Raw genomic sequence first — 25,190 nt, 5'->3', positions numbered from 1 at the left:
TGGCAGGCTTTTGAGTGTCCTTGCAAAGAAAGGTGGCTATATTGGTCACTGATTTGTTTTTGTTTTGTTTTTGAATGTCAGAAATGTATATTTGTGAATGTTGAGATGTTATATTGGTTTCACTGGTAAAAATAAATAATTGAAATGGGTATATATTTGTTTTTTGTTAAGTTGCCTAATAATTATGCACAGTAATAGTCACCTGCACACACAGATATCCCCCTAAAATAGCTATAACTAAAAACAAACTAAAAACTACTTCCAAAAATATTCAGCTTTGATATTAATGAGTTTTTTTGGGTTCATTAAGAACATGGTTGTTGTTCAATAATAAAATTAATCCTCAAAAATACAACTTGCCTAATAATTCTGCACTCCCTGTAAAGGACGAGTATCAACGTTAGTCACACAATCCATATAGTCACGATCCGCAGACTAATTATAGATTCAATGCTAGAGGTAAGCTTTCTTTATCACATCCTACAGTGCGAAGAGGTAACCGGTAAGCTTCCTTGAACACATCCTACAGAGCGATGGGGTAACCGGTAAGCTTCCTTGAACACATCCTACAGAGCGATGGGGTAACTGGTAAGCTTCCTTGAACACATCCTACAGAGCGATGGGGTAACCGGTAAGCTTCCTTGAACACATCCTACAGAGCGATGGGGTAACCGGTAAGCTTCCTTGAACACATCCTACAGAGCGATGGGGGTAACCGGTAAGCTTCCTTGAACACATCCTACAGAGCGATGGGGTAACAGGCAAGCTTCCTTGAACACATCCTACAGAGCAATGGGGTAACCGGCAAGCTTCCTTGAACACATCCTACAGAGCGATGGGGTAACCGGTAAGCTTCCTTGAACACATCCTACAGAGCGATGGGGTAACAGGCAAGCTTCCTTGAACACATCCTACAGAGCGATGGGGTAACCGGTAAGCTTTCTTGAACACATCCTACAGAGCAATGGGGTAACCGGCAAGCTTCCTTGAACACATCCTACAGAGCGATGGGGTAACCGCTAAGATTCCTTGAACACAATCTACAGAGCGATGGGGTAACCGGCAAGCTTTCATAAACACAATCTACAGAGCGATGGGGTAACTGGTAAGCTTCCTTGAACACATCCTACAGAGCGATGGGGTAACCGGTAAGCTTCCTTGAACACATCCTACAGAGCGATGGGGTAACCGCTAAGATTCATTGAACACATCCTACAGAGCGATGGGGTAACCGGTAAGCTTCCTTGAACACATCCTACAGAGCGATGGAGTAACCGGTAAGCTTCCTTGAACACATCCTACAGAGCGATGGGGTAACCGGTAAGCTTCCTTGAACACATCCTACAGAGCGATGGGGTAACCGGTAAGCTTCCTTGAACACATCCTACAGAGTGATGTGTTCAAGGCAAGCTTCCTTGAACACATCCTACAGAGCGATGGGGTGATCGGTAAGTTTCCTTGAACACATCCTACAGAGCGATAGGGTAACCAGCAAGCTTCCTTGAACACATCCTACAGAGCGATGGGGTGACCGGTAAGCTTCCTTGAACACATCCTACAGAGCGATGGGGTAACAGGCAAGCTTCCTTAAACACATCCTACAGAGCGATGGGGTAACCGGTAAGCTTCCTTGAACACATCCTACAGAGCGATAAGATAACTGGTAAGCTTCCTTTAAAACATCCTACAGGGCGATGGGGTAACCGGTCAGCTTTCTTATCACAGTCTACAGAGCGATGGGGTAACCGGTAAGCTTCCTTATCACAGTTTACAGAGCGATGGGGTAACTGGTAAGCTTCTTTAAACACATCCTACAGAGTGATGGGGTAACTGGTAAGCTTCTTTAAACACATCCTACAGAGCGATGGGGCAACCAGTTTTCCAGTTCATGTTTGCAGAATTATTCACCAAACTATGAAGTGAAAATGTTTAGCCATAATTGCCAATTAGTGACTTTATCTGAGTTGGAGAATTTTTCCAAACCAGCCATTTTAGCTGAAATATTACCATTTGGATAAAGTCTGTACACTTTGCTGTTTAGAGAATTAACCCATTATAAACTGTTCCAGCTGCTTAGTGCAATATCTGTATGACCTGGCAATGCGCTGTGTCTACTAAATCCAGAGAAACGCAAGCAGTCCGGGGTTCAAAGCCCCCTACCCTACGTCCAGTATAGATAAACAAGAGATCCCTCACCTGCTTGAGTAGAAATATCAAAGACTATAGCATCTATATTCGTACCAAGTATGGCCACCAGGAACCTCATAGAACATACATCTCCCCTATTATAATTATAATTATAATAATTAATAATATTATCATAATATTAGATATTATAGTAAAATAATATGGATATATTATTAAGTATGCAAAATATATCTGTAATTATGTGAGATCTATCATAGAAACCACCTGTATTTAACTGAACTAGCAAAGATCTATCAGTCGGAAACTTTGATGTGGTGGGTCCAGCCCTTCTTATAAAATACCTAAGTGTGACGGATCTCCCTGTCACTGGTTATACTCTTTCCATTTGTTTTCCCCCCTGTTGTTCGGTTACCGAACAAAGTCCCTATAGCGGACCATGGGTAACCTGACTAGTTACCTCCACTAATTCCTTCCTTCAGCCACTTTGGAACCATTAAAGCTAACAGGCATTCATTCCCCCAGTAACCAGACGAAACATAGCTCTGGGAGTCAACTGAGGTTTTATTATGTCACACATGGTTTTTTAGGCACAGACCCCTGCATCGGATCTCCAACACAATACAACATGAGTTTCAATCCCAAGAGGGAGGAGGGACACAGCAGCTAGTTTAAACTGGTCTGGCAGTGTCCCTGGGACAACACCCTGCTGGGAAAACAATAGGACAGGAGAAGAAAGGGGGAGAAGCATAAACAAGCAATACACTTCACACCTTACTATACTTTACAGTCTGTTGCTCCCCCCCTTCCCCTTTTGGGACTTTCGCCTTTGACGTTGGAAGATGGGAGGAGTTCCCCACTCTGGCTTAAGACGTGGCCAGTCTATAACAAAACACAGGCGGAAATACGTCATCGTGCAACAACGTACCACTCTGAAACCCGGAAGTGGACGTCACCGGAAGGAGACGCACCACCATTTGCCATACCCGGAAGTGATCGCATACAGGGACATTTCTATGTATTGTGCCGAAAACCGGAAGCACCACCATCTTAATGGTGGCGAGCTGCTTTTGGCTGTGGCCATATTTGGTCATTCAATTACCCTAATTTGGCCACTACACCTGTGACCCTATACCAATTAGGGGGTACAGGCTAAGGGAAAACCATAATAGGGTCGAAACGCGTTGTGCTATCTGATTAACTGTATTTTATTTGTTTTTTTATATATATATATATATATGTGAATAAATTCCAACTTTGAACAAATCAATTTGATTCCTGGGTTCCTGAAATTTGAATACTAAAGGACCTCCAAAGACAAGGATCCAGCATATTCAGTGTAATAGTTGCTATGCATTTGTTTCGCATTCCACTTTCTGGAGGTTTAGTTGTTGTCTAATCTGTAGACAGTTCTCTATCTTGCGGCAGGAGATTGTATTTTTGAAGTCTGAGATTTGTAAATTATCTGGTAAACAAACTCAGGCTGGAACTGCTGCAAAGCCACTGCCACAGAGACATACTAGGAATGGCAGATGGATTACTGTAGGATCTGGTAGACTTAGAGTTGTGGATAAAAGGCATATTGCACAGTCTGTTGTTCTACATAATTCATTTTCCGCACTTTCAGAGTGTAATGGTGTCATGGAGACAGGCACTGAGGCTAGTGGTGTTGTGCAGAGAGGCACTGAGGCTAGTGGTGTTGTGCAGAGAGGCACTGAGGCTAGTGGTGTTGTGCAGAGAGGCACTGAGGCTAGTGGTGTTGTGCAGAGAGGCACTGAGGCTAGTGGTGTTGTGCAGAGAGGCACTGAGGCTAGTGGTGTTGTGCAGAGAGGCACTGAGGCTAGTGGTGTTGTGCAGAGAGGCACTGAGGCTAGTGGTGTTGTGCAGAGAGGCACTGAGGCTAGTGGTGTTGTGCAGAGAGGCACTGAGGCTAGTGGTGTTGTGCAGAGAGGCACTGAGGCTAGTGGTGTTGTGCAGAGAGGCACTGAGGCTAGTGGTGTTGTGCAGAGAGGCACTGAGGCTAGAGGTGTTGTGGAGAGAGGCACTGAGGCTAGAGGTGTTGTGGAGAGAGGCACTGAGGCTAGTGCTGTTGTGGAGAGAGGCATTGAGGCCAGTGGTGTTGTGCAGAGAGGCTTGAAGACTATGATGAGGCCTAATAGAAAGCAGTTGTTGTTGGGGGATTCCATCATAAGAGGTGTGGAGGTGGACAATGGTGGTCTTGTGAGGTGTCTTCCCGGAGCTACTGCTCACAGAGACAGGAGACGTATCTGTAATATTGTTAAGCAAGCAAAGCAGGAAGGGGAATTGGATGTACTTGTCCATTTAGGGACAAATGACTTGGCTTGCAATGAGGTTTCAGAGGTTAAGGAAGTTTTTAGTGTTTTTGCCAATGATATACGGCAGGTTGCTTCCACACTGTCATTCTCTGAAGTTCTGCCTGTGCATAACACTCAGAATGACAGGCGGATGCGTATTAGGGACTTTAACTTGTGGCTTGGTGAATGGTGTCGGGAGCAAGGATTTGGATTTATTGCTCATGGTAGCTCTGTTTGGAATGGAAATAAACTGTACAAAAAAGATGGTTTGCATCTTTCTCAAAAAGGATTCTCAGTGAGCAGTTCAGAGGTTTTGATAAGATGTATTTAAACTAGGAGGGGGGGGCAAAAGGGTGATAAAACATCAATCCAATTGTCCCCCAAAACAAGGACAGAAGGTGCCTGTAGCAAGTGTGTTAAAAAATTATAAGCTTAGAGTCATGTCTACAAATGCTCGCAGTTTAGGGAATAAGATCCATGAACTTGTGGCAATAATGGCAACTGATAGTGTAGATTTAGTCGCTGTTACTGAGACATGGTATAATGAAAACAATGACTGGGACATAGCAATACCAGGGTACTCTTTATATAGAAAAGACAGGGAAGGCAAGAAAGGGGGAGGGGTGGCCCTGTATGTGAAGGATAGCATAAAATCTAGCCTAATAAAGGTTAGTGAGACGAACATAGAGTCCATTTGGGTTACGTTAGAATTTGGTAATCACACAGTAGTTCGTGTAGGTGTGATTTATAGGCCCCCAGGACAAATTGAAGAGTTAGATAATCTACTAGTTGAAGAAATAGCTAAAATGACAATGAAGGGGGAAGTTATCACCATGGGTGACTTTAATCTTCCTGATGTGAATTGGAAAACAAAAATAGCTACTTGTGCCAGAAGCACACATATTCTAAACTCCCTACTGGGATTGTCTCTAAAACAAGTCGTTGAGGAGCCAACTCGTAAAGAGGCCATACTAGATTTAGTGTTAACAAATGGAGATTTGGTATCAGATATTACTGTAGGTGAAAGTTTAGGATCCAGTGATCATCAGTCAGTGTGGTTTAATATAAGAACAGTGACGGAGTCACACCACACAAAAACAAAAGTTTTAGACTTTAGAAAAACAGACTTTTCTAAAATTAGAATATGTGTAAAGGAGTCATTATCAGACTGGAGCAACTTAAATGGAGTCCAAAATAAGTGGGATTATTTAAAAGCTGCACTACTGAAGGCAACAGAAAATTGCATTAGGCTTGTCAGTAAAAGCAAAAAATTCAAGAAACCACTGTGGTACTCCGCAGATGTGGCCAAAATAGTAAAAAACAAAAAGTTAGCATTTAGTAATTATAAAAAAACCCATAGTGAGGAAGACAGAATGACCTATAAGATTAGGCAGAAAGAGGCTAAGCAAGTTATAAGAGCTTCCAAATCACACACAGAAGAGAAAATAGCACAGTCAGTAAAAAAGGGGGACAAAACTTTTTTTAGATACATAAACGAGAAAAGAAAAGTAAAACAAGGATTAGTTAGATTAAAAACAAAAGAAGGAAGGTATGTAGATGAGGATAAAGGTCTAGCTGACTGCCTCAATGAATATTTTTGTTCGGTATTTACAGCTGAAAATGAAGGAAAGGGACCTCTGTTAAAAAAAAGGATAAATGAGTCATTTATTACATGTGAGTTTACAGAGGAAGAGGTTCTATTTCAACTGTCAAAAGTAAAGACAAATAAGTCAATGGGACCTGATGGAATACACCCAAAACTATTAAAAGAGCTTAGTGGTGTACTAGCAAAACCATTAACAGATTTATTTAACCAATCATTGTTAACAGGAGTAGTCCCAGAAGATTGGAAGTTAGCGAATGTTGTGCCCATTCACAAGAAAGGTAATAAGGAGGAGTCGGGCAACTATAGGCCAGTAAGCCTTACTTCAGTAGTGGGGAAAGTGATGGAAACCATGTTAAAGGATAGGATTGTTGAACATCTAAAAACACATGGATTTCAAGATCAGAGACAACATGGGTTTACTTCAGGGAGATCATGCCAAACTAATCTTATTGATTTTTTTGATTGGGTAACTAAAATTATAGATCAGGGTGGTGCAGTAGACATTGCTTACCTAGATTTCAGTAAGGCTTTTGACACTGTTGCACATAGAAGGCTTATCAATAAACTGCAATCTTTGAGTTTGGATTCCAATATTGTTGAATGGGTAAGGCAGTGGCTGAGTGACAGGCAACAGAGGGTTGTAGTCAATGGAGTATATTCGAAGCTTGGGCTTGTCACCAGTGGGGTACCTCAGGGATCTGTACTTGGACCCATTCTCTTTAATATTTTTATTAGTGATATTGCAGAAGGTCTTGATGGTAAGGTGTGTCTTTTTGCGGATGATACTAAGATTTGTAACAGGGTTGATGTTCCAGGAGGGATAAGCCAAATGGCAAATGATTTAGGTAAACTAGAAAAATGGTCAGAGTTGTGGCAACTGACATTTAATGTGGATAAGTGCAAGATAATGCATATTGGACGTAAAAACCCAAGGGCAGAGTACAGAATATTTGATAGAGTCCTAACCTCAACATCTGAGGAAAGGGATTTAGGGGTGATTATTTCTGAGGACTTAAAGGTAGGCAGACAATGTAATAGAGCAGCAGGAAATGCTAGCAGAATGCTTGGTTGTATAGGGAGAGGTATTAGCAGTAGAAAGAGGGAAGTGCTCATGCCATTGTACAGAACACTGGTGAGACCTCACTTGGAGTACTGTACACAGTACTGGAGACCATATCTTCAGAAGGATATTGATACCTTAGAGAGAGTTCAAAGAAGGGCTACTAAACTGGTTCATGGATTGCAGGATAAAACTTACCAGGAAAGGTTAAAGGATCTTAACATGTATAGCTTGGAGGAAAGACGAGACAGGGGGGATATGATAGAAACATTTAAATACATAAAGGGAATCAACACAGTAAAGGAGGAGACTATATTTAAAAGAAGAAAAACTACCACAACCAGAGGACATAGTTTTAAATTAGAGGGACAAAGGTTTAAAAATAATACCAGGAAGTATTACTTTACTGAGAGGGTAGTGGATGCATGGAATAGCCTTCCAGCTGAAGTGGTAGAGGTTAACACAGTAAAGGAGTTTAAGCATGCGTGGGATAGGCATAAGGCTATCCTAACTATAAGATAATGCCAGGGACTAATGAAAGTATTTCGAAAACTGGGCAGACTAGATGGGCCGAATGGTTCTTATCTGCCGTCACATTCTATGTTTCTATGTTTCTATGTCCCACTAAGTGTATGAAATGCTTCTATAGTCCCGAGCCTAACTTATTTGGTGGAAATTGTGATTGCACATTTTCCCTTTATTACAGTATACATTTGTTTAAACAGTATACACTATGCTGTGCTTTTTATATTTATTGTATACAGGGTCCACAGTTAAAGAACTATAACTGTCAATAGGACCTACATATTTACATGTAAAAAGGTAAAAAATATTACTGTGTTTGTGCGCTATCACCTTTCATCTTTCTTTGCGATCTAACAAATATCTACCAAATTAACTTTTTGTATAAAATTTAAGGGGCTGTAGATGACCGGTCAGGACCACAAGCAAAACTATTTTAATATTACTTTTTCTTTATGTTCCATCTAACGCAGACTACAATTGATCAGATGAAATTTGGTTTGGGGGGCTCACCCATCTATGGTTCACATCCAATCTTTGCTGTGTTTGTGATATACAGAGAGTGCCCATTCATGGTGTCCTTATATTGTGATTACTGCAGCCCTCTCTGGACTGGTCTTACAAATCCATAAGAAAAGCAGCTGACAAGATGATCACCTGGTCTTATCTCGCCCCTATCAATCCTCACACTTTACCATCAAATAAGGCCATACAGTGCTGATAGCCCATACTCAGCTGCCTCCTATCCTGCACCACTGTGCCAATAGATATCCAAGCATCCTTTCTGCTATTCTAATCTGTAATAGAATGGTATGTAACTGCAGCCTATAGGCCCGGAATGCTAATGGCTCAGGGGGCAATGTCTTTGTAATCTTTGTGCCTTCACACCTTACGTGTCCTATCCCCAATGTCTGCATGAATGGGTTTTCCCTCTTTTCTCTGTTCATTTGCCGTATGTCAAGAAATTTACCTGTTGGGATGAGGCTGGTAAGTGCAATGAACACTCCGGTTGTAAGCAAAGATCCACCTTGGCACAGCTTGCGTCCAATACGATCCAGCAGAAGGAAAACTCCAATTTTGGCTGGAATCTCAATTGCCCCAAAAATGAAATGGGTAAGGAAAGGATTTAAACTGAAACTTGTTATGTTGAAACTGATGCCATAATAACTGAATGCCACCCCGAACCTGCAGAGAGATCATGAAGGTGACACATGGACCCACCATACACTGATATCTGACACATGGACCCACCTTTCACTGATAGCTGACACATTGACCCACCACTCACTGATATCTGACACATGGACCCACCTTTCACGGATAGCTGACACATTGACCCACCACTCACTGATATCTGACACATGGACCCACCTTTCACGGATAGCCGACACATTGACCCACCACTCACTGATATCTGACACATGGACCCACCTTTCACGGATAGCTGACACATTGACCCACCACTCACTGATATCTGACACATGGACCCACCTTTCACGGATAGCCGACACATTGACCCACCACTCACTGATATCTGACACATGGACCCACCTTTCACGGATAGCTGACATATGGACCCACCTTTCACGGATAGCTGACACATTGACCCACCACTCACTGATATCTGACACATGGACCCACCTTTCACGGATAGCTGACATATGGACCCACCTTTCACGGATAGCTGACACATTGACCCACCACTCACTGATATCTGACTTATGGTGCACATATAGTGAGTGAATGACAGTGAGTGAGAGAGGTTGCTCATGTAATATGCAAGCATACAATTTTGGGACTATCGTGTGCTAGGCCATGCCATTGGATGAATTATACCACATGATGCCAAGACACAGCGTGTTCTTTCTCAGCTGGTGCGTCTTCACCAAGTCCCAGAAGTTGTATTTTCGGCACTCCACAGTCACTATCTTCTGCAGGACCTGGAAACCAGATTGAGCTCTCAAATCTTTTAAGGATTTCATTTAAAAGTCAACTTCACTTTGCTCCTACAAATAAATCTTGCTCACTTCGAATACATTAACTGCTCGCCACCAATACTCTCCCTGCTAATTTCAAACACTGCTTCCTCCAAATAACCCCCTGATCACTCCGAATAACCCTCTGCTCACTCCAAAAAAAACCTGCTCACGCCGAATTACTCCCTGCTCACTCCTAATAACCCCAGATCACTCCGAATTACTTCCTGTTCACTCCAAATAACCTTCTGCTCACTCCAAATTACTCCCTGCTCACTAAGTAAAGTGCTAAATGCAAAAACCCATTAAAAAAGGTATACTGACCAAGAGCAGGAGAAATTAAACCCCAACGTTTCGGCTGTGAAGCCTTCCTCTGGGGGACCCAGAGCACTTTACTTACATTGTGGTTTTGGTACTATATACTGGTTTAGCACTATACTATGCACTTTCTCTCTGCTATAATGATATCTTGTTGTATTTTCTATGCATGAATAAATACTCTTTTATGTGCAAAACCGTGGTCTGCCTTGGGATCATTGCTTATTTTTTATCACTCTGAATAACCCCCTGCTCACTTCGAATAACCCCTGCTCACTCTGATTTACTCCCTGCTCACTTCGAATATCCCCCTGGTCACTCTGATTTACTCCCTGCTCACTTTGAATATCCCCCTGGTCACTCTGAATAACCCCCTGGTCACTCTGAATAACCCCCTGCTCACTTCGAATAACCCCCTGCTCACTTCGAATAACCCCCTGCTCACTTTGAATAACCCCCTGCTCACTTTGAATAACCCCCTGCTCACTTTGAATAACCCCCTGCTCACTTCGAATAACCCCCTGCTCACTCCGACTTACTCCCTGCTCACTCCGACTTACTCCCTGCTCACTTCGAATATCCCCCTGCTGACTCCGAATAACCCCCTGGTCACTCCGAATAACCCCCTGGTCACTCTGAATAACCCCCTGCTCACTTCGAATAAACCCACTGCTCACTCTGATTTACTCCCTGCTCACTTCGAATAACCCCCTGCTCACTCTGATTTACTCCCTGCTCACTAACACACTGCTCACTCTGACTTACTCCCTGCTCACTTCGAATAGCCCCCTGCTCACTTTGAATAACCCCCTGCTCACTTTGAATAACCCCCTGCTCACTCTGATTTACTCCCTGCTCACTCTAACTTACTCCCTGCTCACTCCAAATAGCCCCCTGCTCACTTCAAATTACTCCCTGCTCACTCCGAGTAACTCTCTTCTCACTCCAAATAACCCCTGCTCACTCCAAATAACAGTATGCTCACTCCAACTAACCCCCCTGTTATATAAATATATATATATCAACATTGGCTGGGAAGCATGCTCCCACCGCTTTCCACCTGTTGTAGCGGACCACCTGGTAACCCGACTGGTCATTTCCGCTTGCTCCCTTCCTTCAGCCGTTCAGAAACCATTTAGCAGGCACAGAGATCCATTTCTTCCTCAGTGACTAGCTCTCTTGTGTTAGTGTTCCCAATGTTTATTCTCATGATTTTCCCTTGCACTCTGTGTTTCCCCATGTATCTATATGTTATTGTGTTGTATTTGTGCGTTTTACCTGCTGCCCATTCGGGAGAGTTCATACGAACAGATTCTGTTCGGCTCCTGAACAGGGACCATCCTGACACCTCATTTAGAATGTCTATTTAAAACGTTCACACCTCGTTACAAGGTGTGAAAACCACAAACTGCAAGGGAAACAAGGAGTTCGTGCTTCCCCTGGTTGGCCGCCGGTTCGTATAGCCAACCAGGGGCAGCATTCGTATCCCGTACCGGCATATGCACACTGTCTCAGTTCCCCATGTCAGGGATTGCCCAACCTGCTCCTAACTGAGCTATAATCACTGCGTTCCCCCACCCCGGGAGCTACGAGGCCAGGCTCGTGGCTGACCAAGACAGCACTCTCTCCCTCCAGCAGGGAATCTCTGGAGCTGTGAGTCGGTCTCACAGCCACAGAGTCCTTGCTGGCCGTCTGGAAGTCCATGCAGACCAATGGGAGAAGGAGCGCGCATTCAAACTGGGTTTGCGCCATTCTCCTGGTTGGTCGGCACAAGTGGGCGCTGACGAAGTGTCCGTTTAAACCTGGTTTCGCACCCTCTTTTTTGAGGGCGAAAACCTCTCCTCCCTGGATGCTGATTGGTGTAATCGAGTTTTGCGCCCATTCGCCTGATTGGACAGCGAAACTCCTCTCCTCCATACGAGCTAATTGGTGCGGTTTGGTTTTGTGCCTTTCAGCTGACTGGTTGTTGCTTGGTTTGGGCATGAAGTTTGAATTCGTTGGACTAAACCAAGCAACTTCCTGGAACTAATTTCAGGGATGTACAGAGCCTCGAGTCCCAGACTTTAGACAATGATTTCTCGGGCTCTGTACATCCGATTGCCCCATTTTTTGCAGGAATCCCAGATGGGACCCGGGGCTATCTAGTGATGTAGGATTTATCTATGTGACCCCTTCACTTCCCGGGGTGCTGAGCCCCAAAGATTAGCACCCCCCCCGTGTGGAATATGTTTCAATGTGTGTCCCTGTGTACTGTTGGTATCTCCCAGAATGGGAGATCGCTATCTGTATCCCAACCCCCTCCTGCCTGGGATTGCATTGTACTGAATGGAGATGCATAAAAGAAACCTGTTTTCAATAAAGAGTGTCAGTGTTTAACCTCCAGAACTGTGTCTCGTCCTGTTACTGGAGGGAAGGAAGATTTAATCCCTGTGTCTGCTATTCCAGCTTTCAGGGGATTCAGCAGGGAAAGTCCTTGTAAGGACTAAGAGAGCTAGTCACTGAGGGAGAACTGGGTCGCTGTGCCTGCTAAATGGTTCTTTAACGGCTGAAGGAAGGGAGCAAGCGGAGGTGACCGGTCGGGTTACCAGGTGGTCCGCTACACCCCCCCGCTTTCTCTTAATATACTCTCTGCTCTCTTTAAATGCAGCTCCTACTCTTTCAGAATACAGCCCCTGCTCTCTCTTAATATACTCCATTCTCTCCCTGAATACAGTCCCTGCTCTCTCTGAATACAGCCCCTGCTCTCTCTTAATATACTCCATTCTCTCCCTGAATACAGTCCCTGCTCTCTCTGAATACAGTCCCTGCTCTCTCTGAATACAGTCCCTGCTCTCTCAATATACTCCCTGCTCTCTCTGAAAACACCCCCTGCTCTCTCCTAATACACCGCCTGCTCTCTCCTAATACACCGCCTGCTCTCTCCTAATACACCGCCTGCTCTCTCTGCATACAGTCCCTGCTCTATCTTAATATAGTCTCGGCTTTTTCTGAATACACCCCCTGCTCTCTTTGAATACACCCCCTGCTCTCTCTTAATACTCCCCCGTCTCTCTGAAAACACCCCCTGCTCTCTCCTAATACACCCCCTGCTCTCTCTTAATACAGTCCCTGCTCTCTCTTAATATACTCCCTGCCCTCTCTGAATACAGCCCCTGCTCTCTCAGAATACACCCCCTGCTCCCTCTTAATATACTCCCTGCTCTCTCTGAATACAGCCCCAGCTCTCTCAGAATACACCTCCTGCTCTCTCTTAATATACTCCCTGCTCTCTCAGAATAGAAACATAGAATGTGACGGCAGATAAGAACCATTCGGCCCATCTAGTCTGCCCAATTTTCTAAATACTTTCATTAGTCTCTGGCCTTATCTTATAGTTAGGATAGCCTTATACCTATCCCACGCATGCTTAAACTCCTTTACTGTGTTAACATCTACCACTTCAGCTGGAAGGCTATTCCATGCATCCACTACCCTCTCAGTAAAGTAATACTTCCTGGTATTATTTTTAAACCTTTGTCCCTCTAATTTAAAACGATGTCCTCTTGTTGTGGTAGTTTTTCTTCTTTTAAATATAGTCTCCTCCTTTACTGTGTTGATTCCCTTTATGTATTTAAATGTTTCTATCATATCCCCCCTGTCTCGTCTTTCCTCCAAGCTATACATGTTAAGATCCTTTAACCTTTCCTGGTAAGTTTTATCCTGCAATCCATTAACCAGTTTAGTAGCCCTTCTCTGAACTCTCTCTAAGGTATCAAGATCCTTCTGAAGATACGGTCTCCAGTACTGCGTACAATACTCCAAGTGAGGTCTCACCAGTGTCAGGGCCGGATTAACATAGGGGCTGATGGAGCTGCAGCTCCAGGCCCAGGCCCATGGAATAGGCCCATTGATTTAAAAAAAAAAAAAAAAAATTTTTTTTACATTTTTTTTTTTTTACATTTTTTTTTACACACTACTCTTAGGGATTCCACCTGGCTTTTATTTTATTGGCACAGCCAGTATTTGAGGCTGCCTGGCTGGTTCCAATATTACAGTGATACTGGCAATACAAATGCTGGTATTTTTCTCAGTATAAACAAGAGATTACTATGCAATACCAGCACTGGCCAGTAGGGGTCGCTGTGTGTGGAGACAGGCAGGAATAGGAAGTTCCAGCATATCCCTCCCTGCCTATCTATACTCACTGATCTGCAGGGGTGCAGCTACAGAGAGTCCAGACAGCAACTCCCACCCTGCAGAGACAGCCTACAGCTCAGGGAAGTAAGGGATGGGGGGAAAGGCTGCAAGGAGACATACACTGAGACACTAAGGGACATTGGGAGACATTATGACACAGAGACACATGGGGACACAGAGTCTCCATGTCTCTCAGTGTCCCCATGTCTCCCAACCAGTGTCCCTGGTGTCTCAGTGACCCCTAGTCTCCCAGTGCCCCCAGCCTGCTAGTGTCTCACTGTCCCCATGTCTCCTAGTACCTCCATGTCTCCCAGTGCCTCAAGTGTCTCAATGTCCCCATGTCTCCAAGCTAGTGTCCCTTGTGTCTGTGGCCCTGGTGTCTCAGTGTCCCCATGTCTCCCAGTGCCCCCATGTCTCAATGTCCCCATGCCCCCCAGCCAGTGTCTCTAGTGTCTGTGTCCCTGGTGTCTGTGTCCCCATGTCTTCAAGTGTCTCCTATTTTCCCAGTGTCCCCATGTGTCCCAGCCAGAGTCCCCTAGTCTCCCAGTGTCACTGGTGTCTCCGTGTCCCTAGGTCTCCCCGTGTCCCCAGGTCTCCCCGTCTTCCTAGTGTCATAGTGACATGGGGACCCTGGGATACATGGGGACACAGGGAGACATGGGGCATTGAGACACTGTGATACATAGGATCACTGGGAGACCTGGGGACACGACACTAGGGGACACTGGGAGACATGGAGCACTGAGACACTGATACACAGGAACACTGAGACCTGGAGTAATCGACACATGTGGGTACTGGGAGATATGGGGGCACTGGGAGGAATCCATTTATACATCAGAATCAAACTAAGTCGTTTTTTGATGATTTTACAGCATTTTCTCTTATGTCACTCCTTGTGATTTACATCATGTGATGTCACCCATACATATTTAATTATGCAAATTAGTAAGGCCGGTATGTTTTTCCAAGAAAGGTGGCAACCCTAACTACTTTTCACATACTCTTACTTAAGTATGGAAACTTAAGAGGGATGTATGGGAACACAACTTGTGTGGACTGGCTGACAATGAATATAGTTAAAGGGACACTTTAGTCACCAGAACAACTACAGTTTATTGAATTTGTTCTGGTGAGTAGAATCATTACCGTCAGACTTTTTGTTGTAAACACTGTCTTTTCAGAGAAAATGCAGTCTTTACATTACAGCCTAGTGATAACTTCACTGGCCACTCCTTAGATGGCTGTTAGAGATCCTTCCTGGGTCATGGCTGCCTAAAATGCATCCAAACATTCAGTGTCTCCTCCCTCTGCATGCAGACACTGAACTTTCCTCATAGAGATTCATTGATTCAATTCATCTCTATGAGGAGATGCTAATTGGCCAGGGCTGTGTTTGAATCATGCTGGCTCTGCCCCTGATCTGCCTCTTTGTCAGTCTCAGCCAATCCTATGGGGAAGCACCACTTCTAATGATGTCAGCTTGTTTTTCTGAGTCTAACAGCATGCAGAGTTACAGCTTCAGGCTTGAATACAGTAAGATTTTGCTATATTAATGGAGGCATGAGGGGCCCATGGGGGCTAGATGGTGGTGTTAACACTATAGGGTCATGAATTCATGTTTGTGTTCCTGACCCTATAGTGATCCTTTAACCCCTTAAGGACCAAACTTCTGGAATAAAAGGGAATCGTGACATGTCACACATGTCATGTGTCCTTAAGGGGTTAAGTTAATGCTGACTTTGGTCTCTCTAACACTGTGGCATGTTCCCTTTCTTCTACACTCGCTACATACAGCTTTTCTCTGTCCCAGGCTATATACCAGGAGCTTCTGCCTGCTAGTAAGAAGGTAAGGAGACATGTGGACCAGCGAGTGCTAGGGGACAGTCCTTAGAATGCGTTGAGCGAGCGCATCATTAGATGCATTTATGCCAAGCTCAGGATGCTGTCTGCATAGTATGCCCTTAGTTGGCCAGCTGCATGATTGGCAGGCAGCCTGACATGCATTCATGCCAGGCTGGCCTAATTCTTTGGGCAGACATGTCCTCTTTTTGGGCATGTTCGCACTTTTGGCAGGTTACGTGATTTGTGTATTGCACACCCTTTTACCGTGCCCATTGACTTCCTGCTTGACTGGACACTGCTGTTAGGGGTTGTGGATTTACTTGAAAGATGAAAACATAAATTAGTGAGAGATTAGCCTAGGGTATGTGTTTTCTTATAGCTGCTGTTTTCTTTCTCTCCAGCACCATCTCCATCAGATACATGACGCTTGGGAGTGTTTTACTGTTTTTGGTCGATATGATCCTGTAATTAGGCCCGTCATAATTGTCAGCACCAGGCCCACTGGGCTCTTAATCTGGCCCTGACCAGTGTTCTGTACAATGCCATGAGCACTTCCCTCTTTCTACTGCTAATACCTCTCCCTATACAACCAAGCATTCTGCTAGCATTTCCTGCTGCTCTGTTACATTGTCTGCCTACCTTTAAGTCATCAGAAATAATCACCCCTAAATCCCTTTCCTCAGATGTTGAGGTTAGGACTGTATCAAATATTCTGTACTCTGCCCATGGGTTTTTACGTCCAAGATGCATTATCTTGCACTTATCCACATTAAATGTCAGTTGCCACAACTCTGACCATTTTTCTAATTTACCTAAATCATTAGCCATTTGGCTTATCCCTCCTGGAACATCAACCCTGTTACATTTCTTAGTATCATCAGCAAAAAGACATACCTTACCATCAAGACCTTCTGCAATATCACTAATAAAAATATTAAAGAGAATGGGTCCAAGTACAGATCCCTGAGGTACCCCACTGGTGACAAGCCCAAGCTTCGAATATACTCCATTGACTACAACCCTCTGTTGCCTGTCACTCAGCCACTGCCTCACCCATTCAACAATATTGGAATCCAAACTTAAAGATTGCAGTTTATTGATAAGCCTTCTATGTGCAACAGTGTCAAAGGCCTTACTGAAATCTATGTAAGCAATGTCTACTGCACCACCCTGATCTATTATTTTAGTTACCCAATCAAAAATATCAATAAGATTAGTTTGGCATGATCTCCCTGAAGTAAACCCATGTTGTCTCTGATCTTGAAATCCATGTGTTTTTAGATGTTCAACAATCCTATCCTTTAACATGGTTTCCATCACTTTCCCCACTACTGAAGTAAGGCTTACTGGCCTATAGTTGCCGGACTCCTCCCTATTACCTTTCTTGTGAATGGGCATAACATTCGCTAACTTCCAATCTTCTGGGACTACTCCTGTTAACAATGATTGGTTAAATAAATCTGTTAATGGTTTTGCTAGTACACCACTAAGCTCTTTTAATAGCTTTGGGTGTATTCCATCAGGTCCCATTGACTTATTTGTCTTTACTTTTGACAGTTGAAATAGAACCTCTTCCTCTGTAAACTCACGTGTAATAAATGACTCATTTATCCTTTTTCTTAACTGAGGTCCCTCTCCTTCATTTTCATCTGTAAATACCGAACAAAAATATTAATTGAGGCAGTCAGCTAGACCTTTATCCTCATCTACATACCTTCCTTCTTTTGATTTTAATCTAACTAATCCTTGTTTTACTTTTCTTTTCTCATTTATGTATCTAAAAAAAGTTTTGTCCCCCTTTTTTACTGACTGTGCTATTTTCTCTTCTGTGTGTGATTTGGAAGCTCTTATAACTTGCTTAGCCTCTTTCTGCCTAATCTTATAGATCATTCTGTCTTCCTCACTCTGTTTTTTTTATAATTACTAAATGCTAACTTTTTGTTTTTTACTATTTTGGCCACATCTGCGAAGTACCACTGTGGTTTCTTGAATTTTTTGCTTTTACTGACAAGCCTAATGCAATTTTCTGTTGCCTTCAGTAGTGCAACTTTTAAATAATCCCCTTTCTCTTGGACGCCATTTAAATTGCTCCAGTCTGATAATGGCTCCTTTACACATATTCTAATTTTAGAAAAGTCTGTTTTTCTAAAGTCTAAAACTTTTGTTTTTGTGTGGTGTGACTCAGTCACTGTTCTTATATTAAACCACACTGACTGATGATCACTGGATCCTAAACTTTCACCTACAGTAATATCTGATACCAAATCTCCATTTGTTAACACTAAATCTAGTATGGCCGCTTTACGAGTTGGCTCCTCAACGACTTGTTTTAGAGACAATCCCAGTAGGGAGTTTAGAATATGTGTGCTCGTGGCACAAGCAGCTATTTTTGTTTTCCAATTCACATCAGGAAGATTAAAGTCACCCATGATGATAACTTCCGCCTTCATTGTCATTTTAGCTATTTCCTCAACTAGTAGATTATCTAACTCTTCAATTTGTCCTGGGGGCCTATAAATCACACCTACATGAATTACTGTGTGATTACCAAATTCTAACGTAACCCAAACGGACTCTATGTTCGCCTCATTAACTTTTATCAGGCTACATTTTATGCTATCCTTCACATACAGGGCCACCCCTCCCCCTTTCCTGCCTTCCATGTCTTTTCTATATAAAGAGTACCCTGGTATTGCTATGTCCCAGTCATTTTTCTCATTATACCATGTCTCAGTAACAGCGACTAAATCTACACTATCAGTTGCCATTATTGCCACAAGTTCATGGATCTTATTCCCTAAACTGCGAGCATTTGTAGACATGACTCTAAGCTTATCAGTTTTTAACACACTTGCTACAGGCACCTTCTGTCCTTGTTTTGGGGGACAATTGGATTGATGTTTTATCACCCTTTTGCCCCCCCCCCTCCTAGTTTAAATACATCCTAGCAAACCTCTGAACTGCTCACTGAGAACATTTGTTCCCTTTTGAGAAAGATGCAAACCACCTTTTTTGTACAGTTTATTTCCATTCCAAACAGAGCTACCATGAGAAATAAAGCCAAATCCTTGCTCCCGACACCATTCACCAAGCCACAAGTTAAAGTCCCTAATACGCATCCGCCTGTCGTTCTGAGTGTTATGCACAGGCAGAACTTCAGAGAATGACAGTGTGGAAGCAACCTGCCGTATATCATTGGCAAAAACACTAAAAACTTCCTTAACCTCTGAAACCTCATTGCAAGCTAAGTCATTTGTCCCTAAATGGACAAGTACATCCAATTCCCCTTCCTGCTTTGCTCGCTTAACAATATTACAGATATGTCTCCTGTCTCTGTGAGCAGTAGCTCCGGGAAGACACCTCACAAGACCACCATTGTCCATCTCCACACCTCTTATCCCCAACAACAACTGCTTTCTATTAGGCCTCACCATAGTCTCCACAACACCACTAGCCTAATTTCCTCTCTCCACAACACCACTAGCCTCAATGCCTCTCTCCACAACACCACTAGCCTCAGTGCCTCTCTCCACAACACCACTAGCCTCAGTTCCTCTCTCCACAACACCACTAGCCTCAGTTCCTCTCTCCACAACACCACTAGCCTCAGTGCCTGTCTCCATAACACCATTACACTCTGAAAGTGCAGGAAATGAATTATGTAGAGCAACAGACTGTGCAATATGCCTTTTATCCACAACTCTAAGTCTACCAGATCCTACAGTGATCCATCTGCCATTCCTAGTATGTCTCTGCGGCAGTGGCTTTGCAGCAGTTCCAGCCTGAGTTTGTTTACCAGAAAATTTACAAATCTCAGACTTCAAAAATACAATCTCCTGCCGCAAGATAGAGAACTGTCTACAGATTAGACAACAACCAAACCTCCAAAAAGTGGAACGTGAAACAAATGCATAGCAACTATTACACTGAACTAAGTCTGCCATTCCAATGAGGTGAATAATTTACATTTAAACAAATCTTAACATTTTATTTATCCTCCTGAATAACTCAGATTGTGGTGGAATCTCGGTAAAAATAAATTTAGTAGGCCGAGATTACCACGTGGCATGTGTACGTGCATATGCTGACGTATCGATCAGTTGGTTGCACGAGGCAAGATACGATCAGTAGTGTACGGAGCATGTGCAAGAATACAGGATATAGTATTCCCCTCCTCCATTGTGCTGGACAAGCCATGCGGTCAAACAGGAAGTTAATTCTTATTTGTATTGATTGGTCAAGAGAATGTGCGGGTGGAGCTTAATATGGGAGGAGTTATGTGCCTATATAAGGAGCCTGCACTATTGTCCGGGGCTCAGAACTTGCTGTATTTTGGTGACATTAGTCCCTCTGAGTCCCGATCGGTGATCCAATAAAGAATCTCTTCCTTCCTGAAGAAACCTGTGTCCATCTCTCTGTGCTTGGCTTCCGTCAGTTTGTCCGGTATCATTTGGTGCATTGGCCGGGAAGCTCATCGTTCAACGGTAGCTGAGAGGCAGAGGCGTGAGACGGTCTATCTTTGCCCACGTTCTCTACGGCTGCACCCCTGAACTTCTGCGTGGACCTCCCTTCGTCTCGGCGCCACTGGTCTGTTGTCCAGGAGATCATCGGCCTCTACGTAAGAAGTGCTGGGGTGTCCCCGTCGATGAGTGTGAACTCAGGTTCAGGAACGAGGAGGTAAGACAACTGCTGTTTTAGACGGCAGACCCACTAGGGGTATACCGTTTGTGCGGTAGGCCCATAAGGGGTTTGAATTGTGTATGGAATCTGCCCCCTCTGTCGGAGGGAAGGAGCGAAGGCGCACCGCTCAATTGAACGCTCTTTAGTAAGACCGATTTGGTTAGTCAGGTGGGGTTCTGGTGTAAATAGCCCTAGCCGGACACCGGTGTCTTGTCTAGACTAGCGTTCTAGGGTGTATATTTTGTTCGCTAGGTCGGAGGGACCGGGAGACTAAGCGGCGTCTGTGTAAATTCGGTTCGCTAGCTCTCAACCTATCTTGGCTAAGTGGGAAGGCGTGTAAATTTGGAACCCACTAGATTTTTGATAGTAATCGACTAAGAGGCGTCTGTGTAAATTCGGTCCTCTAGCTCGCTATATGTGGTGCTTGGGCAGTGTGGCTAACCAAAACGGATGTAGATAGTTTTAGGTAGTCCATTCAAGGTACTGGCCAATAGTTTAGTTGGGATTGTAAATGTGTTAAAGATTGTTAGTAAAGTGTATATCTTGTTAGATAGCGCGAGCTCAGCCGTCTAGCGAGAGTGTTAATAGTGTGTTGCTGTATCATAGTGCACGGTACCATAACCCTGTATATTTACTGACACTGTATATAAGTACTAATCACTGTCGTCCATTGCATGTTTAACACCATAACCACTAATAATTGTATTGTGACCTTAAATTGTGCTTTGACCTATGCTAACCGTACTGTAACCGCTATTTGTAAAAGACGATGTTACTGGGGTGTGTTATAGACGGGTAATTCATATATAGAGAATTATAGCGTGGGTGACTGTATAGTTTCGCCAAAGGGCATAATATTGATTATCTAGTGACTGGTGTAACAGCTGTGTGTGTACGGGAATTCCCTGAGTGTTTATTGTGTTATTGTGTACGTTTCACTTGGTAACCGTACCACGTGGTGCTGTTGCCAGAGGAAACGGATGTGACTGTTGAATAGTACGCGTGCATAGTATTCGTTGTCAACGACGTTCCATTGATAAGTATGGGCGCGTCGGAATCAACGATTCCGGATCCCTTAGGTTGTATGGTAAAGAATTTTAAAAAGGGATTCAAAACATGTGATTTTGGGGTTAAAATGTCTCCTGTACGTTTGGTCACTTTGTGCACTAGGGAGTGGCCTACTTTGGTTGCGGCATGGCCGCCACGTGGTAGTTTGGATCCAACCCTGATACAGCGTGTACACGTGGCTGTGTCAGGTAGGCCTGAACTTTACGGACAGTTTCCATATATTGATTGTTGGAGACAGGCCGTAAACGACTCGCCAAAATGGATTCAGATATGCCACGAGGAGCAATGTCGCCTCATGGTGGCCAGGACTTGTTTGTCCACTAGGACGGTGGTTAGGCCCATTTTGGACACGCCCCCTGAGTCCGAGATCCCTTTGCTGCCCCCTTACTTCCCTACAGGAAGAGGTAACGCGAATGCAGGAAGTTCTATACCCCTCCCCTCATTGCCCTCATCCACTTCCGCTTCCTCCTCTAGTACAGAATCCACCCCCCCTCGTATTAAACCTCCCCTTCCGGAACCAGAACCAACCCCCGTTAGATTTAAATATCCTGATTTGGCGCCACTTCAAACTTCCGGTCAAGCTTCTTCTAGCTCGGCTGGGAGTATTCTATTTACTAACTTTTCCCAAAATCAAGCTCCCACATCCTCATGCCCTATTTCTCCCCGACTGGAACCCATAACTGACGCCCCTCCACGTAGCCCCATACTAACCCGACAACTGACCGGTACCCAACAATTATCAGATGCCTCTTCGTCTGAATCCCGGGTCAGCCTATATCGATGCCGCAGGTCAAATGGCACATGCTGACCCAGTCTTCGTATATGTCCCGTTTACGACTACCGATCTCTTGAATTGGAAGACCCACAATTCCTCGTACACTGAGAAACCACAAGCTATGACCGATCTGTTCACCTCGATAGTTCAGACACATAACCCAACATGGGCTGATTGCCAGCAGTTATTAATGACTTTGTTCAATAATGAGGAAAGGACAAGGATTAATCAAGCGGCCATTAAAGCGCTAGAGGATAGAGCCCGTGCTTTGAATCAAGCCAATCCAGCAGCATGGGCCGCAACACATTACCCTAATACCGATCCCGACTGGAATGTAAATGGCGCAGATATGGTTCAACTCAGAGCCTATAGAGACGCTATAATTGCTGGCATGAAAGCCGGAGGGAAGAAAGCTATTAACATGTCGAAGACAGTTGAGGTGATTCAGAAAAGTGATGAAGCGCCCAGTGTCTTTTATGACCGATTATTGGAGGCATACCGCTTGTATACCCCCTTTAATCCGGAAGACGCAGATAATTCCCGAATGGTGAACTCCGCCTTTGTCAGCCAAGCTTACGGAGATATTAAGCGCAAGCTACAAAAGTTAGAAGGGTTTGCAGGTATGTCTATCACCCAACTAATGGAGGTAGCGAATAAAGTGTACATGAACAGGGATACAGAGACGAAGAAAGAGGAAGAGCGCAAGATGCGTAAAAAGGCTGATATGCTAGCGGTAGCGATCGCAGGCGTAGATAGACGGAGCCCAGATAGAGGCGATAGTAGATGGAATAGGGAGCCTTTGAGTAGGAATCAGTGCGCGTATTGCAAGGAAGAAGGGCATTGGAGAAACGAGTGTCCGCAAAGAGAGCAGTACGAGAGAGACTTACCCAGGGCAGGTTACGGAAACTTTAGAGGCAGAGCGAGAGGTAGAGGAGGCCCCGGAGGGAGCAATGGTAATAGAGGGAGTAATGGGAACAGAGGAAGTGTAAGGGAAGATAGGTACTATCCAGCAGCGCAAAGGTCCCGCGATAGAGAAGGTAGGGACTTTGTAGGATTGGCTGACACGGTCATGGAGGACTATTGATACCGACCGGGCTCCATCCCCCTTGGTCGAGCGGAGCCTATGGTCAATGTATCAATAGGGGGAAAAAGGAGTGCGTTCATGATCGACACTGGTGCTGAACATTCGGTGGTGACTGACCTAGTTGCTCCTCCATCTGGAAGAACTATTATTGTAATAGGAGCAACTGGAAGAAGTGCTGCAAAACCGGTTCTTAAAAGTCGACTCTGTACATTGGGAGGCCACGTAGGAAAACATCAATTCCTTTATATGCCTGAATGTCCAGTCCAATTGCTGGGACGTGATATGCTATCTAAGTTACAAGCGCAGATTACGTTCCTACCAAATTGAACAACATCCTTAAAGTTTAATGGACCTTCAGGTATTATGACATTATCCGTACCAAAGGAAGAAGAGTGGCGACTTTATACAGCGTTGACTAGCCAAAACCCTAGGAGTGATGAGTCCTTATTCAACATACCAGGAGTTTGGGCAGAGAACAACCCACCAGGACTGGCCCGCAATATTCCACCTATTAAAATCGAACTCAAACTTGGGGTTTATCCAGTGAGCCTAAGACAATATCACATCCCGCAGAAGGCTAAGAAGAACATCCAATCTTATCTGGATAAGTTCATACGGTATGGTATCCTAAAATTCTGTACTTCCCCCTGGAACACCCCATTGCTGCCTGTTCAAAAGCCCGGTACAGATGAGTATCGACCTGTGCAGGACTTGAGAGCAGTCAATGATGCGGTTGTTAGTATACATCCAGTTGTGCCCAATCCATATAACCTGCTTGCTTTAATTCCGGGCGGGGCTACTTACTTTACAGTCCTAGACCTCAAAGATGCCTTCTTTTGCCTCCGAATTGCCGCAGAAAGTCAATGTATCTTCGCTTTCCAATGGGAAAACGCTGTAACGGGCTCAAAACGCCAAATGACCTGGACAAGACTGCCCCAAGGGTTTAAAAATTCACCTACCCTATTTGGTTCAGCTCTAAGTCAAGATTTATTGGATTTCGAGTCTATCCCAGGAGAGTGTGTATTGTTACAATATGTAGATGACTTGTTGATAGCAGCAGTTACAAAGGAAATATGTCAGCAAGCAACGCACGATCTACTACACATTCTCTGGAAGGCAGGATACAAGATGTCTAGAAAGAAGGCTCAGTTGTGTTTGCCAACTGTCAAATATCTGGGATTCCATATCTCTGAAGGTCAAAGAATTATGGGGCCAGAGAGAAAAGAAGCTGTGTGCCAAATACCGATACCCAAGAATAGAAGACAAGTGCGAGAATTCTTGGGGGCAGCAGGCTTCTGTAGGATATGGATTCCCAGCTACGCGATACTGGCAAAACCTCTGTATGCAGCTATCAAAGGTACAGAGCACGACCCCTTCTTATGGACTCAAGAACAGCAAACGGCATTTGAAGATGTGAAGAAGGCTTTGATGAGTGCCCCAGCATTAGGTCTACCTGATCACACACGACCATTCTACCTGTATGTACATGAGCAAAGAAGAATGGCTGTGGGAGTATTGACACAGTACTTGGGATCATGGCAAAGACCTGTTGCCTACATGTCTAAGCAACTGGATGCAGTGGCCAGCGGACTTCCACCTTGTCTAAGAGCCGTAGCTGCA

The 25,190-nt window shown here is 44.2% G+C and overlaps 1 protein-coding gene across 3 annotated transcripts in view; it reads right to left on the bottom strand.

Annotated features, from left to right (window-relative positions):
- Positions 1-25,190, bottom strand: part of LOC134587634 (solute carrier family 22 member 7-like) — a 134,538-nt gene that overhangs the window by 45,598 nt on the left and 63,750 nt on the right. For all 3 annotated transcript variants that reach the window (XM_063444165.1, XM_063444166.1, XM_063444167.1), the window contains 2 exons: positions 9,485-9,588; positions 8,619-8,833 (listed from right to left, as the gene is read on the bottom strand). In XM_063444165.1, coding sequence (XP_063300235.1) covers positions 8,619-8,833; positions 9,485-9,588 — 319 coding nt within the window. The remainder of the gene's footprint in view (positions 1-8,618; positions 8,834-9,484; positions 9,589-25,190) is intronic.

This window comes from Pelobates fuscus, chromosome 2 (genome assembly GCF_036172605.1).
Source record: "Pelobates fuscus isolate aPelFus1 chromosome 2, aPelFus1.pri, whole genome shotgun sequence".
Lineage (NCBI taxonomy): Eukaryota > Metazoa > Chordata > Amphibia > Anura > Pelobatidae > Pelobates > Pelobates fuscus.
The sequence above is the reverse complement of the archived record's forward strand: the minus strand, read 5'-3'. Positions and strand labels throughout refer to the sequence as shown.